Source organism: Magallana gigas, chromosome 2 (assembly GCF_963853765.1).
Source record: "Magallana gigas chromosome 2, xbMagGiga1.1, whole genome shotgun sequence".
Taxonomy (NCBI): domain Eukaryota; kingdom Metazoa; phylum Mollusca; class Bivalvia; order Ostreida; family Ostreidae; genus Magallana; species Magallana gigas.
The window spans coordinates 59,336,565-59,354,165 of NC_088854.1; the positions used below are offsets into that span (position 1 = coordinate 59,336,565).

At 34.5% G+C, this 17,601-nt stretch overlaps 1 protein-coding gene across 1 annotated transcript; it reads left to right on the plus strand.

Annotated features, from left to right (window-relative positions):
• Window positions 1–33: 33 nt before the first annotated feature.
• On the plus strand, window positions 34–7,739 carry LOC105340919 (multifunctional methyltransferase subunit TRM112-like protein). The gene is made up of 4 exons (XM_066077541.1): window positions 34–186; window positions 6,294–6,395; window positions 7,240–7,332; window positions 7,449–7,739. Exons 1-4 carry the CDS (start codon window positions 109–111, stop codon window positions 7,548–7,550), a joined length of 375 nt encoding a protein of 124 aa, XP_065933613.1. The 5' UTR covers window positions 34–108; the 3' UTR covers window positions 7,551–7,739.
• The last annotated feature ends 9,862 nt before the right edge of the window (window positions 7,740–17,601 follow it).

Consider the following 17,601-nt stretch of genomic DNA (forward strand, 5'->3'; position numbering starts at 1 on the left):
ACTCTGATTTACAAAAGTCAATGTCAAAAACGATAATGGTGTAATACTTTTTTTACTATTTCGTTTTGTCATAAATATTTGTAAACTTGTTCAGTATCTATCACCAACATGAAGCTGCTAACTCACAATTTTCTGACATCAAACATCATAAAAGGAGTCAAGAATGGATATCCTTTGAGTATTTTGGTATGAATGTGATTTGTTATTTTATATATATATTTTTGGTTGTTTTTATGCTTATGGTAAGATGAGATCATTTTCCAAATTATGCGCCCTTTTGGGCATGCTAAGCAGAGACATAAATAAATAAAATAGATACAACAATAAACGTTCTTACTAATATGTTTTACGGTGTGACCGTTGGGGCGAGCGCAGAATAAACTACACTTCTCTCATCATTGTAAAACTGCAACCCATGGACTTGGCCCAACCAGGAAACTTTGGTTTTAAATAAAAAGCTGTTTTAGGGTTTTTTTAACGTAAATACAATCATGATTTATCATTCCTTTACTTTTTGATAATGATCATATCAAATTCAGTAAACAATAAATTGTGTGTCTGTGTTATTCTGTGTATTTCTTTTGTTCCTTGTTGTTATCTGTGTTTTAATTATTTTCCTCTGACACATCAATTCTGTTTTAAATTTTTTTTAATCTGTGTACGCTATATCTGTGTTTCAGACATGTACCCTCCCATTTTTTTAGTGTGTGATATCCAATGTTATTTAAAAGTTTGGCAACATATGCAACTAACGAAAACATGTAGATATTTTAACTGTTTATTTTTTTCTTTTATTTATTTATTACAAAATGACGTGGCTGCACGTAGTTTTAATAATTATTTTTTTTTTTATTTTATTTTTTTAAATACATTTTTGTCACCTACCTAACGTATGGATATATGATTAGATCATATGACAGTAAATTAAGCATGGAACTCGCATGTATATTTAGTAAGCAAAAAAAAAAATCAGAACAAAACTAATCAGCCGAAGAGTTGCCGTTAACATTGCATGTGAGTACTTACTACAAGTTACACCCAGCACAGATGCTTGATCCACCTCTAAATGTATTGTGCGAGATCACTGTGACGTCATACTTAACTTTCTTTGCACTCGTAAATTGTCGGAAAAATTCGGGGAAGGAAATGACGTCATATGTCAGCAAAAATTGATAGGTACAATTTTTTTCGAAAGCATATATGTGTTGTTTACTAGTGGTTTTAAAGGATTTTTTATTATTAAATGAAATCGATGTATTCGATTTAGAGGTAAGAATTTTCCTTAGAAACGCTTCCTGTACGTTCCACCATGTTGCTACGTACCGCAAAGGATTATTGGGATATGTAGAACTATTTCACGCGGGTCCACAAAATTTTCTTTGAACAATGTGCAGATTTCAACTCGGAATTTCCTCACGTGTACTCCTTCGTTTGTACACGTTATCTATGGAGCTCACTACGCGAGCGGCGCTTCGCGCCGCCTCGCTGCGCTCGCTATAATACCGTGGAAGAACTCATATATTTTGGCCAGGTCTAGTACAATCACTAGTTTTAGCTACATAGCTTGATTTACCTACATAGCTTTACATATGTATACCTACATGAAGTAGGTGTATTTAACTACCTTTTTCAAATTTTGCATTTTAAGTAAAACAGACAAAAAAATGGCATGGAACTAACAGCCTATATTTGTACTGTGTAGTTTTAGAAAAGCAACACAGAGCAGATATAGATGAGCAGTTTTAAGCAAAACGTGCCTTTCTATAGTTTGAGTTTGAGTAAATGTATGCTGATGCATGGGTAAGGGTGATAACTTCATGTTGTGCTGAAGTATTGCTAATCAATTAATAAATTATCATGTTAACCAGAGAACTGCTCTTCTTTGTTATTCCATTTAAGAAGTAGCTGTTTGATAACACATACACAGTTATTCATAGCCTCAAACTTTTAGAACTTTTAAAGCAATTGCGCTGAAAGAGCAACATATTCAAGAATGATATTTTTCATGAATTGTTTTTAGATCAGTTCAAAGTTGAAAATTATTGCTGCTACTAAGTGCGACTTTTTGTACAGCTGCCCATTTTAGAAGAATGTATGATTGAGTAGCTATATAAACCTACTTCAGGTAGATAAATAAAGCTTTATATGTAATTCAAGCTAAGTAGCTAAATCTATTTATTGTACTGCACCTGTTCGTGGTATTAAACACATTCTTGAGGAGAGCAGCAAAAATCAACAAATTTTAACTTGAATGCTGCTAAACTATTATTTCTTTCTAAGAATTTGGATTTTTTTTCAGTTTTTAGCTCACCTGAGCTGAAAGCTCAAGTGAGCTATTCTGATCACATTTTGTCCGTCGTCCGTCTGTCCGTCTGTCTGTCCGTCCGTCCGTCCGTCCGTCTGTAAACTTTTTACATTTTGAACTTCTTCTCTAAAACCGCTTATCCAATTTCAACCAAATTTGGCACAAAGCATCCTTATGGGATGGCGAATATAAATTGCAGAAATAAAAGTCCGATCTGTATTCAAAGCGGAGAAAACCTTGAAATTGTAGAAAAAGGGGGGTGCATTTTTGAAAATCTTCTTCTCAAGAACTACCGAGGCAAATTCAACGTAGTTTAGCATAAATTATCCTTATGGGAAGGAAAATATAAATTGCAAAAATTAAGGTCTAATTCAGTTTCAAATCTGAGTTATTACGAAAATAATGATAAAGGAAAGGCGTGTTTCAGCTTCGGTTCGGTTCGGCATCCGGTAAAATGGGTAGGCAAGACTTGGCCTGGTCAAAACAAAAGAATTGCAGTTATTAATCTGCCAATGTCATTAAAATTTCAGGATATTTGATGGACCAGTTTTATTTGTATTCGCTGTAAATATTGCCGCAAAATAATGCGTATTTGGAATTGACGATTGCCGATCTGCCCCGGCTTTTATTTTGCCACGGCCCGGGTTTGCATACCCATTTTACCAAGACTCGTATTCCATACTTCTAAAACGAGGTTCTTTGTTTAAAGCAGCCATGACATTATACGAAAAAGGGTCGATCTGACTATGATGAATTTGCTTGTTATGCAACAGTTCGTGTATGAAGGGAAATTTTTGAAACATGCAAAAAATATTGGTGCCGATTTTGTGAAGTAAATTGAGGCTAAATTTTTCAATGCGTTGACAGATTTCACACATGACGTTAGTGTTAACTTGTTCTGATTTTCGTTTCATTTTCATGATTTATGCTTTGTAATTTAACCTGGGAACTCTCGTATTTCGTGATTTTTACGTATCAATTCAAACAGAGACTTCGGTAAATCAAACAGTTAACTGTTTACCTGCGCAAATTAAGCAAAATCTGATGTATCAAAAAAGTACTGAAATACAATTCATTCTATCGGTAATTCGGCATTATCTTTTGCGTAATGGTAGATTAATGCAATAGGTTTTGTTGAGATCGATGCTCGGCATTTTCTCGAGTTTATTCAGTTTAAATAGAGTTTGATATCGCTGAAGGAAATATGTAGGTATATATACATGTATATATATGATTCATTTCGAAAAAATAAATTGTGTTCTTTATTTGTTATAGTGCATGCATGTTTTTTGTGTTTAATTGTTTACAATTTCTATTTACTAACCATATTTGAGTGTTAAGCTTCGAATTATAAGCAAGATACAGAGATTTGCTCACAATTCTATGTTTGTACACAGATCTTAAAAACTAAAGATTAAAAAAGTAAAAAAATTGTCAATATTTATTAAGAAAATTTTCAAGTCTGTTCTTCCGGAAACCAATTTTAACAACTTATTGTATTGTAAACTTAACCTTTTTTCGTCATTATTACTCCTACTGTACATGTGATCCTTGACTGTGTTTGTGTACATTTGTATAAACTGATTTTGAACCTTAAATACCAATGAACTGGTCTTGAGTGAATAAAAGAATTGAAAATCTTAGGCCATTCTTTTTTTCCATTTTAAATGCTGAATAGGAAATACCAAGTTAAAAATCTTAAGCTGAATGTAATAAAGTCATGTCAACAAAATATGACTCAAACCTAGGGAAACTGTGAGCTCTGTATCTTGCTTATAATTCTACGATTGACGCTGAAATTTTGGTTGAACATTAGAAATTCTATATGAATTAGAGTATGTTAAATACTTGCACAAACAAAATAAAAGAATGATATTCTGTATATACCTACTCTCTGGGGTCCCCTTATTATACAATAAATAATGTGAAATCTACATCAATTTTGATAGTTTTTCGGACACGAGTAAATAAAAACGACATCTTTAAAACAGTTTCCATAGTTCTGACACATTTCTGTTATGGGGATAAAATAATTATCGCTATTCCTAAGAAAATATCACAGCGGAAAATTAACCTGGTTTGTACGCGAGGTAAATAACAGTCATTTAATTATAATGGAGAAGACAAATTAAATTTTTGAATGTTTTAATTTGAGGAATTGAGCACATTGAGGTACAATTTTCTTCTTCACATCTATACATGTAGGATTTTTTAAATAAAATACAATAACTATTATATATTTTTTTAAATACAATAACAAGTAAGTAGTTGATGAAACAAATGTACCTATATGCTCTCATATATTTTGATCGCTTTACAAAGTGGGGGGGGGGGGGGGGGGGGGGGAGAACGAAAATATAGGAAATTGGAAGTTAACAACTTAACAGTGTACCCCTACCAAATGTTTAGTTTTATATCTTGCGTAGGATTTTTTAATTCTGGTAAAAAATAGTATTTCATGAAGGTACAATGTCAATGATTACGTGTATGCAAAAATAAGTGTAAAATTCGAATACTTGACAATATATATTTTTTGTTATTCTACCGAGGGACCATATGGCACAATATCTTTTGAACGCCCATTGTTGCTCAGGTGAGCGATGTGGCCCCATGGGCCTCTTGTATTTAACATGAGTGATTGTGTTAACATTTAAACATTAATAAAGTCAGAGCTCTTTAGGACGTGTGTAATAAATCGCACAACAGTACTACAACACATGTATAGGGCCTCATTGATTTAGGGCCTTCCCTGATATATCTAATAAAATCTGCACCACATGTATCTGTCAAGTTAAATAAAATGACTGTGTTTCCCATTCTTCAACCTACACTGTACCCTGTTATATTTGAAGAACCTGATTTTTTATTGACATATTCTAAAGAAAAGGAATTATTATTGGTTTCACTTATGCTTATATCATCATTAAATCAAAGTACTGAAAGTACTGGAAAGATTTCATAGAGAGGCACTGTAGAATTCATATACAAAATAAAAAAATACAACATTTTCCTGTATGCAGACCAGCCAATATCTTCCTTTTTCCTGTAATACAAGCTTCTAATTTCTCTTTAAAATTTCTCACGTCGATTTATTGCAAAGAAGTACATTTTTTAAAAAGTGTTTTAAGGAACAAGGAGTCATTCTTTGAGTATTATGAGATGATCAAATACAGTCAGGGTGATCAAATCCAATAAGGCCAAAAGGGCTTTATGATAGATTTGATCATGCCCGACCATATCTAATCACCTCATTATATCTAAAGAATGATTCCTTATTACTTATTTAATTTTCAGCAATTGTATGATTCAAATTTAAAATACTGGTATCATCGATGAACTGTATTGTACCTTACATTACAAATTCAATTCTTGGTGTTATCACAGACAAAAACACCAAAAAAGGTAAATATTCATGTTTAAACTCCCTTGGTGCATAAGTAACTGCATGTTATAAAAAAGTAGGAGAGGGCAATAAATCTGTAAACATGAGATGACTCAGTTGTGTTGATTAGGAATTAGAAATCTTATTATGAAATATGGTGGGTGTGCATTATTGGGAATGCATATTTTCATCACAAAGTTTCTGATATTTTCATTGCCAATCTAACAATAATGTATACAATGATGTTTTTTTATGCAATGATGCATTTTAACATTATACTGGGTTTTTTTATATTAAATGTCTTTAAACTTCTGATCAATTCATTTGTCATAATAAAAAAAAAGTGATTATAGTATCCCATTTTAGGTATTAAAAAAATCATTAAATGTTTGCATCAATTAAAAGAAGAATCATTATACATGTATTTAGATAAATGAGAGAGAGAGATAGAGAGAGAGATAGAGAGATTATTTAGCTGTAATTTTATGTTAAGTTATTGGATCGGCCACAATGTCTGCCATCAGAATTTTAGACAAAATAAAATAATTTCAATACCTGCTTTAATCACCAATGACTCTAAATCTGACTAGTGACTTTTTTTTTCAGCCAGGGAAAGTGGAGATGAAGGAAGTTGATTTTAATCCAGAGTTCATCACAAGAATGTTACCAAAAATAGAATGGTCAGCTCTCCAGAAGGCTGCCAAGGAGGTAAGTACAGTTACACCGTACCAGGGAACATGTTAGCTTGTTGGTTCCATTTTTGTGTATGTGAGTGGAGACTATGTGAAAAAATTAACAACAGTAAAACTACTATCATTAAATGTAATGAAGAAGAGGCATTGCTTGGATATATTGGATCGAGCAAAATTATTGCAGTGAACCCTTTCTCTCCGTTATGTAATCTACACCAAATGATACAGAATTCTTTGTACCCCTGTGTACTGTAAGTTCTAATTAAACACAAGGCATTGATACCTGGGTAAAAACGAGAAAACTGACAACAGTTAACAACCTATATGAAATTAAACAAAGTTTGACACTTGCAATTTTAAATGATCACAATTAGAAACAGAATCGCAAAATTATGTACCCACAACAAATAAGAAATCTACAGTTATTTGAACTCTGGTTAGCAGGGTTTGAGACAATACCTTGCAAATCAAGTTCTATTTACATTGTTTAAAAGTACCAGTGTTGCGGACTTTCCATTTACATATATAACAAAGTGTAACTCAGAAAATATTGTCAGTTTGACATCAATGCTAAATGGTTTGAAAATAAGTGTATGGATCAACTGTTTCAATTCCTAAGTACGTTTGCAGTACTGAGTTTTAAACATAATTTATAGACAGCATCTAACAATTTGTTAGGTATTAAGCCCACTCAAAAAACAATGCCCAGGATATTAATTTGCCTGTATATGAATTTGATATTAATTTAGAATGAATGGATTTTAATTTAAACATGCACCACCCTCTTTGATACTCTTATACATGCAACTGAGTGGGTGAATTTTGAGCTTCTATTATAGTCTCTGTGATTGACTTTACAGTGTGGGTTTGAGGAGGGCTTACCCGACACTGTTGGGGAGGAACAACTTGGAGACACAGACCTCCTGAAGAGAGTCCACAAAGCATTACTGGAGGTAGGTGTACAAGTCTTGCAGTCTAAACAACAAATGACACTTACCTGCATGAATTATGTATCTGATTGTAACTTGGACACCATGTTCACTCTCAGTACTTTGATTTTTGTCTGTAGATAGAGGTGATTGAGGGAAAGTTGGTGTGTCCCGAGTCAGGCAGGGAATTCCCCATTAATAACGGGATCCCCAACATGCTGTTGAATGAAGACGAAGTGTGACACAAGGGGTCATCGGTCAATGTAGACACTGTTAAAGGAAGATTTCTCTGTGTTTCTTCAGCAAGTTGTTTAAATCAAAGGAGGGGGGGGTCTCATTTGTAAAGATGTGTGTGGACAAAGATGTGTGTGAACACTTGGATTTTAACAGACTGAATGGGTCGATGTTACTTCTTGTTGCTGAATGTATGTACTTGATGTGTGAGGATGTTTGTTGTTGAGAGTAATGTATGTTGGTGTGTGCAGGGCAGGGATGGGGTCAATTACATTGGAAAGTAATTAATTAAATTACAATTACTTGCTTAAAACCTTCAATTAAATTACCATTACCATTACAGGGATTTTCAAATGTAATTAATTAAATTACAATTACATTGCAAATGTAATTAATTAAATTACAAATTACTTTTAAGAAAGTATGTTTATTGAAATTCAAACAAAACAAAAACATGCATACCAATGTACAAATCTGTCTAGAACCCATGTTTAGTTACAGCATTTGTTAACTTTATGCATACAAAGTATTGATAAACATGTACACAAATACACAAATCTGCCGTGAACCCTTGCTTTAGTTATTACAGAATTTGTTTACCATTGCATTTGATATTCATCAAATGCTGAAATGTTTCATCCCCCAACCTACACCAATCTGGTCTAAAAGTTTTCCCTGCAACACTAAAAATTCTCTCTACAGGGGCTGATGTGGCAGGAATAGATAGATATTCTGTAGCAAGTTTACTCAGTGATGGAAATCTTAAAGAATTTTCTTGCCAAAACATAAGAGGATTTTCAGACATTTCACAACATGGCTCATCTATATATTCATCAACCTCAATTTGCCCCGTTCTCCCAGAAACATGTCTTTTTCTTGATGGTGTTGAAGGCATGAAACTGAAAAGGTCATCAGATCTCATTTCTTTACTGGGAGGAGAAACAGTTTCATCATTTGTTTCAGAACTTATACTTGCAGAAGGGGGAAATTTTGCAGCTTTGGCTTTCAGCAGTTCAATATATTCTGTAACCTTTTCAGTTTCACACCATCTTAACTTGAATCTTGGGTCAACAATTGAGGCTATAACGAAACAGTCCTCATTGTCATACAAAGAGAGTCTAGAATTTATGGACTTCTTCAGGGTTGTAAGCATTTTAGAGTTGTAGTCAACACTGATTTCAACTGGTGCCTAAGTCCACAAATAACTGGTATTGCCAAACTTGCAGTGATTGATTGTTCACCTTGAACTAAAAGGGTTGCTTTTTCAAAAGGCTCCAGAATTATACATAGTTCTTTTAGAAGTTTTCTCTCATAGGGGGACAACTTTATTTTACACTCAATTTTGTTAAGTTGGTCTTCAGGGACGTTCAAAATGGATCTCAGCATGTAAAGTTGTGAGTTCCAACGTGTTACATTTGCAGCTTGCAGTCGGTTGTACTCTTCTAAAATTTCAGATGCATTCACAGACTTTCTTACAAAATTTACAATTTGTGATGCTTTTAACACAACTTGTTTCAAATGATTATTACACTCTTTTAGCCCATCTTTTACAACTAGCTGAAGAGTATGAGCGAAGCATCTAACATGCTTTGGTAAACAAACATCGATTGAACTTTCAGTAGTAGTATCATCGGTTTCTGAACACTCATCATCACTATCGCTGTTGTCATTTTCCGAACAAATTTCATTCAACTCAAAACCAGGAATGGAGAATGCCTTGACCATATTTGTTGCATTATCACTTACAACAACAGTAGTTTTATTGGCAATATCAAAACACGCCAAAGCCTCCTCATATGCATTTCTGATGTTTCCTGAAGTATGTTTTCCTTTAAAACGTTTGCAACACAAAAGAATGGACCTTAAGTTCCAATCCAAAATGAAATGGGCTGTCATTCCTATACCCCCTCATTTGGCGGCTAGACCATATATCAATGGTCAAGCTAACACTGTCAGCCATTTTCAGCTGATGCTTGATGTTGTTTCTAACCTCTGTTGATTTTTCATACAGCAATTTAGTGGACAAATGCTTTCTGCTGGGCATCTGATATCTACTCTCAGCAATTTCCATCAGATTTTTGAATTCTTCACTTTCAACTACAGATAGTGGAAGCAGATTTCCAGCAATGAATTTTAAAAGCGCATCAGTAAGCTGATTTTGACGAGGATCAGAATTTGAATATTTCCCCTTCTTTGTTACAAATTCAGACATTTTGGCTTGATCTTTCTCCTTTCTCTCGCAAGAATCTGATAAATATATCTCCCTGTGTTTTCTCTAAAATTTAGAATAAATTACTGATAAGAGGAACATATTTTTTTCCTTTATTTTTGGTTCTCTATTTAGTGATATTATTAATCAAGGAATAATCAATTTTTTATAATGATATAAAGATAAAAATATGCATTTATTTATTTCTATCATTTAAAGGGAAGTTTTATAATTTAATTGTTGGAGAAAAAGGGGAATTAGATATTTAGAAACATACATGTACATACCTTCATGTGTGTTACAAAATTTGAGGTCACTTTCAAACTTCCAGATATTGCTGTTAGACAGTGAATGCATTTTGCCTTAAAGTTTCCATTTTCTGAATCTTGAGGAATATCGAAATGCTTGAAAACATTAGTACTTGCCATACCAGCAGTCTGTGTTGAACTACCATACACAATTATCTCAGAGTTAAAAAAAAATTCAAATATTCAGCAAAGCTCACTGAACAGTCTTAGATCTACCTGTACATGACCCGAGGGCACTAATTAGTACTTTTAATAACAACTACCCCAACCTGTGAACAAATGCATGGTAAACAAAGAATTAAAACCCAATAGAAGCCATAGCCCTAGGCATTTTAACTGTCAATTCATAAGCATGACATAATAGGTTGAACAACATAAAATGATTAGTGGGGACATTGCGTTGTAGAGAGCTTTTTATTTATAAATAACATTTATTTATTTTATTTGTAAATTAGACATATTTAAATTCTGTTTATGATTAAATTTTAATAATAAATAATGACATTATTTATTCTTCTGAAAGGGAAAATGAGTATATTTTGTTTTACTGGTAAAAGATCAAGCCAATCATCATATTAATTGTCAGAAAAAAAAACCTTGAATTATGTGGATATACTGGGCAGTATACAGCTTTCTCATTGATATACATCAGTTTGTAATTGAAAGTAATTGAAAAGTAATTGGAATTACATGCCTTTTTTGAAAGTAATTAATTAAATTACCATTACATGTAATTGAAAAATGGGCCAATTACACATTACTTTCAATTACATTGAAAATTGTAATTAATTACGCTCAATTACCATTACAAATTACCATTACCCCATCCCTGGTGCAGGGTTGTATGTTGCCAAGTGCCCTTTGTGTGTTCATGCAAAAAGCATTACATTGTATCTGTTGTTTTGTAAGTTTTTGTTTATTTCATTATCATGAATGAGAGCATCATTTAGGTTTGTGATTGAATAAACATCAATATATATTAAATCCTGGGAATCTACAAGTCTTATTCATTTCATCCACTGTGGAACTTGATTTTCCATTTATGAAAACAAGAAGCTCCAATATAGAGGTCGTTTGATGTCTTCTTCAAGTGGTTTGTTAATTTTTATTAAGTTTGTTGCAGAGAAATTATATCAGTACTACATACCTGTATCTGTACACCTACATGTATATACCTGTACCTGTACACCTACATGTATGTACCTGTACCTGTACACCTACATGTATATACCTGTACCTGTACACCAACATGTATATACCTGTACCTGTACACCTTCATGTATATACCTGTACTTGTACACCTACATCTATGTACCTGTACACCTACATGTATGTACCTGTACACCTACATGTATATATCTGTACCTGTACACCTACATGTATGTACCTGTACACCTTCATGTACCTGTACACCTACATGTATGTACCTGTACACCTTCATGTATATACCTGTACCTGTACACCTACATGTATGTACCTGTACACCTTCATGTACCTGTACACCTACATGTATGTACCTGTACACCTACATATATATACCTGTACCTGTACACCTACATCTATATACCTGTACCTGTACACCTACATGTATATACCTGTACACCTACATGTATATTTCTGTACCTGTACACCTACATCTATATACCTGTACACCTACATCTATATACCTGTACCTGTACACCTACATCTATGTACCTGTATATGTACATGTATATACCTGTACCTGTACACCTACATCTATAAACCTATACCTGTACACCTACATGTATATACCTGTACACCTACATGTATGTACCTGTACACCTACATCTATATACCTGTACACCTACATGTATATACCTGTACCTGTACACCTACATGTATATACCTGTACACCTACATGTGTATACCTGTACACGTACATTATATATACCTGTACACCTACATGTATGTACCTGTACACCTACATCTATATACCTGTACACCTACATGTATGTACCTGTACACCTACATGTATATACCTGTACACCTACATGTGTATACCTGTACACGTACATTATATATACCTGTACACCTACATGTATGTACCTGTACACCTACATCTATATACCTGTACACCTACATGTATGTACCTGTACATCTACATTTATATACCTGTACCTATACACCTACATCTATGTACCTGTACACCTACATGTATATACCTGTACCTGTACACCTACATGTATATACCTGTACCTGTACACCTACATGTATATACCTGTACACCTACATTATATATACCTGTACACCTACATTATATATACCTGTACACCTACATGTATGTACCTGTACACCTACATGTATATACCTGTATTTGTACACCTACATGTATATACCTGTACATGTACACCTACATCTATATACCTATACCTGAACTACTACAACTATATACCTGTACCTATACACCTACATGTATATACCTGTACCTGTACACCTACATGTATATACCTGTACCTGTACACCTACATCTATGTACCTGTATATGTACATTTATATACCTGTACCTGTACACCTACATCTATATACCTATACCTGTACACCTACATGTATATACCTGAACACCTACATGTATGTACCTGTACACCTACATCTATATACCTGTACACCTACATCTATATACCTGTACCTGTACACCTACATGTATATACCTGTACATGTACACCTACATCTATATACCTGTACACCTACATGTATGTACCTGTACACCTACATGTATATACCTGTACACCTACATGTGTATACCTGTACACCTACATTATATATACCTGTACACCTACATGTATGTACCTGTACACCTACATCTATATACCTGTACACCTACATGTATGTACCTGAACATCTACATCTATATACCTGTACCTGTACACCTACATCTATATACCTGTACCTGTACACCTACATCTATATACCTGTACCTGTACACCTTCATCTATATACCTGTACCTGTACACCTACATGTATATACCTGTACACCTACAGGTATATACATGTACACCTACATGTATATACCTGTACACCTACATCTATATACCTGTACCTGTACACCTACATCTATATACCTGTACACCTACATCTATATACCTGTACACCTACATCTATATACCTGTACCTGTACACCTACATCTATATACCTGTACACCTACATGTATATACCTGTACATCTACATTATATATACCTGTACACCTACATGTATATACCTGTACATCTACATGTGTATACCTGTACACCTACATGTATATTACTGTACCTGTACACCTACATGTATATACCTGTACCTGTACACCTACATGTATATTACTGTACCTGTACACCAACATGTATATACCTGTACCTGTACACCTTCATGTATATACCTGTACTTGTACACCTACATCTATGTACCTGTACACCTACATGTATGTACCTGTACACCTACATGTATATATCTGTACCTGTACACCTACATGTATGTACCTGTACACCTTCATGTACCTGTACACCTACATGTATGTACCTGTACACCTTCATGTATATACCTGTACCTGTACACCTACATGTATGTACCTGTACACCTTCATGTACCTGTACACCTACATGTATGTACCTGTACACCTACATATATATACCTGTACCTGTACACCTACATCTATATACCTGTACCTGTACACCTACATGTATATACCTGTACACCTACATGTATATTTCTGTACCTGTACACCTACATCTATATACCTGTACACCTACATCTATATACCTGTACCTGTACACCTACATGTATATACCTGTACCTGTACACCTACATCTATGTACCTGTATATGTACATGTATATACCTGTACCTGTACACCTACATCTATAAACCTATACCTGTACACCTACATGTATATACCTGTACACCTACATGTATGTACCTGTACACCTACATCTATATACCTGTACACCTACATGTATATACCTGTACCTGTACACCTACATGTATATACCTGTACACCTACATGTGTATACCTGTACACGTACATTATATATACCTGTACACCTACATGTATGTACCTGTACACCTACATCTATATACCTGTACACCTACATGTATGTACCTGTACACCTACATGTATATACCTGTACACCTACATGTGTATACCTGTACACGTACATTATATATACCTGTACACCTACATGTATGTACCTGTACACCTACATCTATATACCTGTACACCTACATGTATGTACCTGTACATCTACATTTATATACCTGTACCTATACACCTACATCTATGTACCTGTACACCTACATGTATATACCTGTACCTGTACACCTACATGTATATACCTGTACCTGTACACCTACATGTATATACCTGTACACCTACATTATATATACCTGTACACCTACATTATATATACCTGTACACCTACATGTATGTACCTGTACACCTACATGTATATACCTGTATTTGTACACCTACATGTATATACCTGTACCTGTACACCTACATCTATATACCTATACCTGAACTACTACAACTATATACCTGTACCTATACACCTACATGTATATACCTGTACCTGTACACCTACATGTATATACCTGTACCTGTACACCTACATCTATGTACCTGTATATGTACATTTATATACCTGTACCTGTACACCTACATCTATATACCTATACCTGTACACCTACATGTATATACCTGAACACCTACATGTATGTACCTGTACACCTACATCTATATACCTGTACACCTACATCTATATACCTGTACCTGTACACCTACATGTATATACCTGTACACCTACATGTGTATACCTGTACACCTACATTATATATACCTGTACACCTACATGTATGTACCTGTACACCTACATCTATATACCTGTACACCTACATGTATGTACCTGAACATCTACATCTATATACCTGTACCTGTACACCTACATCTATATACCTGTACCTGTACACCTACATCTATATACCTGTACCTGTACACCTTCATCTATATACCTGTACCTGTACACCTACATGTATATACCTGTACACCTACAGGTATATACATGTACACCTACATGTATATACCTGTACACCTACATCTATATACCTGTACCTGTACACCTACATCTATATACCTGTACACCTACATCTATATACCTGTACACCTACATCTATATACCTGTACCTGTACACCTACATCTATATACCTGTACACCTACATGTATATACCTGTACATCTACATTATATATACCTGTACACCTACATGTATATACCTGTACATCTACATGTGTATACCTGTACACCTACATGTATATTACTGTACCTGTACACCTACATGTATATACCTGTACCTGTACACCTACATGTATATTACTGTACCTGTACACCAACATGTATATACCTGTACCTGTACACCTTCATGTATATACCTGTACTTGTACACCTACATCTATGTACCTGTACACCTACATGTATGTACCTGTACACCTACATGTATATATCTGTACCTGTACACCTACATGTATGTACCTGTACACCTTCATGTACCTGTACACCTACATGTATGTACCTGTACACCTTCATGTATATACCTGTACCTGTACACCTACATGTATGTACCTGTACACCTTCATGTACCTGTACACCTACATGTATGTACCTGTACACCTACATATATATACCTGTACCTGTACACCTACATCTATATACCTGTACCTGTACACCTACATGTATATACCTGTACACCTACATGTATATTTCTGTACCTGTACACCTACATCTATATACCTGTACACCTACATCTATATACCTGTACCTGTACACCTACATGTATATACCTGTACCTGTACACCTACATCTATGTACCTGTATATGTACATGTATATACCTGTACCTGTACACCTACATCTATAAACCTATACCTGTACACCTACATGTATATACCTGTACACCTACATGTATGTACCTGTACACCTACATCTATATACCTGTACACCTACATGTATATACCTGTACCTGTACACCTACATGTATATACCTGTACACCTACATGTGTATACCTGTACACGTACATTATATATACCTGTACACCTACATGTATGTACCTGTACACCTACATCTATATACCTGTACACCTACATGTATGTACCTGTACACCTACATGTATATACCTGTACACCTACATGTGTATACCTGTACACGTACATTATATATACCTGTACACCTACATGTATGTACCTGTACACCTACATCTATATACCTGTACACCTACATGTATGTACCTGTACATCTACATTTATATACCTGTACCTATACACCTACATCTATGTACCTGTACACCTACATGTATATACCTGTACCTGTACACCTACATGTATATACCTGTACCTGTACACCTACATGTATATACCTGTACACCTACATTATATATACCTGTACACCTACATTATATATACCTGTACACCTACATGTATGTACCTGTACACCTACATGTATATACCTGTATTTGTACACCTACATGTATATACCTGTACATGTACACCTACATCTATATACCTATACCTGAACTACTACAACTATATACCTGTACCTATACACCTACATGTATATACCTGTACCTGTACACCTACATGTATATACCTGTACCTGTACACCTACATCTATGTACCTGTATATGTACATTTATATACCTGTACCTGTACACCTACATCTATATACCTATACCTGTACACCTACATGTATATACCTGAACACCTACATGTATGTACCTGTACACCTACATCTATATACCTGTACACCTACATCTGTATACCTGTACCTGTACACCTACATGTATATACCTGTACACCTACATGTGTATACCTGTACACCTACATTATATATACCTGTACACCTACATGTATGTACCTGTACACCTACATCTATATACCTGTACACCTACATGTATGTACCTGAACATCTACATCTATATACCTGTACCTGTACACCTACATCTATATACCTGTACCTGTACACCTACATCTATATACCTGTACCTGTACACCTTCATCTATATACCTGTACCTGTACACCTACATGTATATACCTGTACACCTACAGGTATATACATGTACACCTACATGTATATACCTGTACACCTACATCTATATACCTGTACCTGTACACCTACATCTATATACCTGTACACCTACATCTATATACCTGTACACCTACATCTATATACCTGTACCTGTACACCTACATCTATATACCTGTACACCTACATGTATATACCTGTACATTTACATTATATATACCTGTACACCTACATGTATATACCTGTACATCTACATGTGTATACCTGTACACCTACATGTATATTACTGTACCTGTACACCTACATGTATATACCTGTACCTGTACACCTACATGTATATTACTGTACCTGTACACCTACATGTATATACCTGTACCTGTACACCTACATGTATGTACCTGTACACCTACATCTATATACCTGTACCTGTACACCTTCATCTATATACCTGTACACCTACATGTTTATACCTGTACA

What these genes read in the sequence shown, in the direction of transcription:
- LOC105340919 (XM_066077541.1), top strand. Translation starts at nt 109, where the DNA reads ATGAAGCTGCTAACTCACAATTTTCTGACATCAAACATCATAAAAGGA. An exon ending in GATATCCTTTGAGTATTTTG is followed by an intron (nt 187 to 6,293) that starts GTATGAATGTGA and finishes TTTTTTTTTCAG; the next exon opens with CCAGGGAAAGTGGAGATGAA. An exon ending in TCCAGAAGGCTGCCAAGGAG is followed by an intron (nt 6,396 to 7,239) that starts GTAAGTACAGTT and finishes TTGACTTTACAG; the next exon opens with TGTGGGTTTGAGGAGGGCTT.